We start from the raw sequence: 1,245 nt of genomic DNA, 5'->3' as shown, positions 1-1,245 counted from the left end.
ATCTAACCCTTGCCAATATCAATATATTTTTTGCTATTTTGTTCTGAACATATCTGATATGAAATTTCCAGGAGAATTTGTCATCAACTATGACACCTAGAAATTTAATTTCATGTACTCGTTTGATATTAGCTCCCCCAATTTGCAATTGAAGTTCATTGTCTGGTCTGCGATTCCCAAATACCATAAATTTAGTTTTATCCAAATTCAGAGATAGTATATTACTGTCACACCATTTCTTTATCTTCTCAAGTTCCTGTGTAACCCGTCCAGAGAGTTGCTGTAGGTTTTCACCCGATGCCCATATGGTAGTGTCATCAGCAAACAAAACCACTTTCACTAAATCAGAAACCTTGCACATATCGTTAATGTATAATATGAATAATTTAGGTCCCAAGACTGTTTTTTATGAGTGCCATGTAAGTTCATTTTATATTTTTGCCATTTTATCAATTATTATTTGATATTTAGCAAATGTATCTAGCCACAGGGGTTTTGCTTCAGTGACTTCTGTGCCAATACCGGATAAATAGAGAGGGCTGCTTTTAACAAACCAGGAAATATCTGTAAAACAACTTTAATTGGTCAAAAGCAAACAAAGTGTTGTTTCTACAGTGTGTGTAAAACCCTTGAGAGTACTGATAATAATTGGTAATTCAAGTTTTTTATTTTGTAGGAAGAAGACTAATTATTCATATTAAGGAAGTACATAGTCTTGCTTTGTCTTCAAATCTAAAAATGGTGGTACTGGTCTTAAGTGGCTGTTGTTGTTGGATTGGCATCTGTTGAAAGTAATATATATTTTGGCAAAATAACAGCCAAAGTATTATATATATTACAACACAACACAGAGAATAATATTCCATAGTACTATGTGTTGCACCCTTCACTGAATATAAATCTAGATGTGAATCTCAGCCTTGCTTGCAATTCTTCACACTGACGTGTTGTAGTTGATGAGTAATGCTGCTGAAATGACACCACAGTGATGTGTTGCTGTGGCAAAGCAAAAGCATTTCTCTCTCTTGCAAAACATGATGCAGTAATTAGAAAAGCCTGCTGTTACCCGATGCCAGCAGATCGTTGACCAGAACGAGGAACTTCTCGTCTGCCACTTGGGCGTCAGTCATCAGGAGCACGGTGCCAATATTCTTCACGCCAGCTTTGATGTAGAGGGAGGCCAGGTCACTCTGGGTGACAGGGAGAGAGGGAGAGATGTGGAGTGGGAGAGTGACACGCCTAAAG

At 37.4% G+C, this 1,245-nt stretch overlaps 1 protein-coding gene across 3 annotated transcripts in view; it reads right to left on the bottom strand.

The window, feature by feature from the left end:
- dnah9 (dynein, axonemal, heavy chain 9) overlaps positions 1 to 1,245 on the bottom strand; it is a 149,130-nt gene that overhangs the window by 75,427 nt on the left and 72,458 nt on the right. For all 3 annotated transcript variants that reach the window (XM_020611726.1, XM_020611728.1, XM_020611727.1), the window contains exon 51: positions 1,067 to 1,190. In XM_020611726.1, coding sequence (XP_020467382.1) covers positions 1,067 to 1,190 — 124 coding nt within the window. The remainder of the gene's footprint in view (positions 1 to 1,066; positions 1,191 to 1,245) is intronic.

The sequence above is a fragment of the Monopterus albus genome, unplaced genomic scaffold (assembly GCF_001952655.1).
Source record: "Monopterus albus unplaced genomic scaffold, M_albus_1.0 scaffold117.1, whole genome shotgun sequence".
NCBI classification, from domain to species: Eukaryota; Metazoa; Chordata; class Actinopteri; order Synbranchiformes; family Synbranchidae; genus Monopterus; species Monopterus albus.
This window is presented reverse-complemented; position numbering and strand designations above follow the sequence as displayed.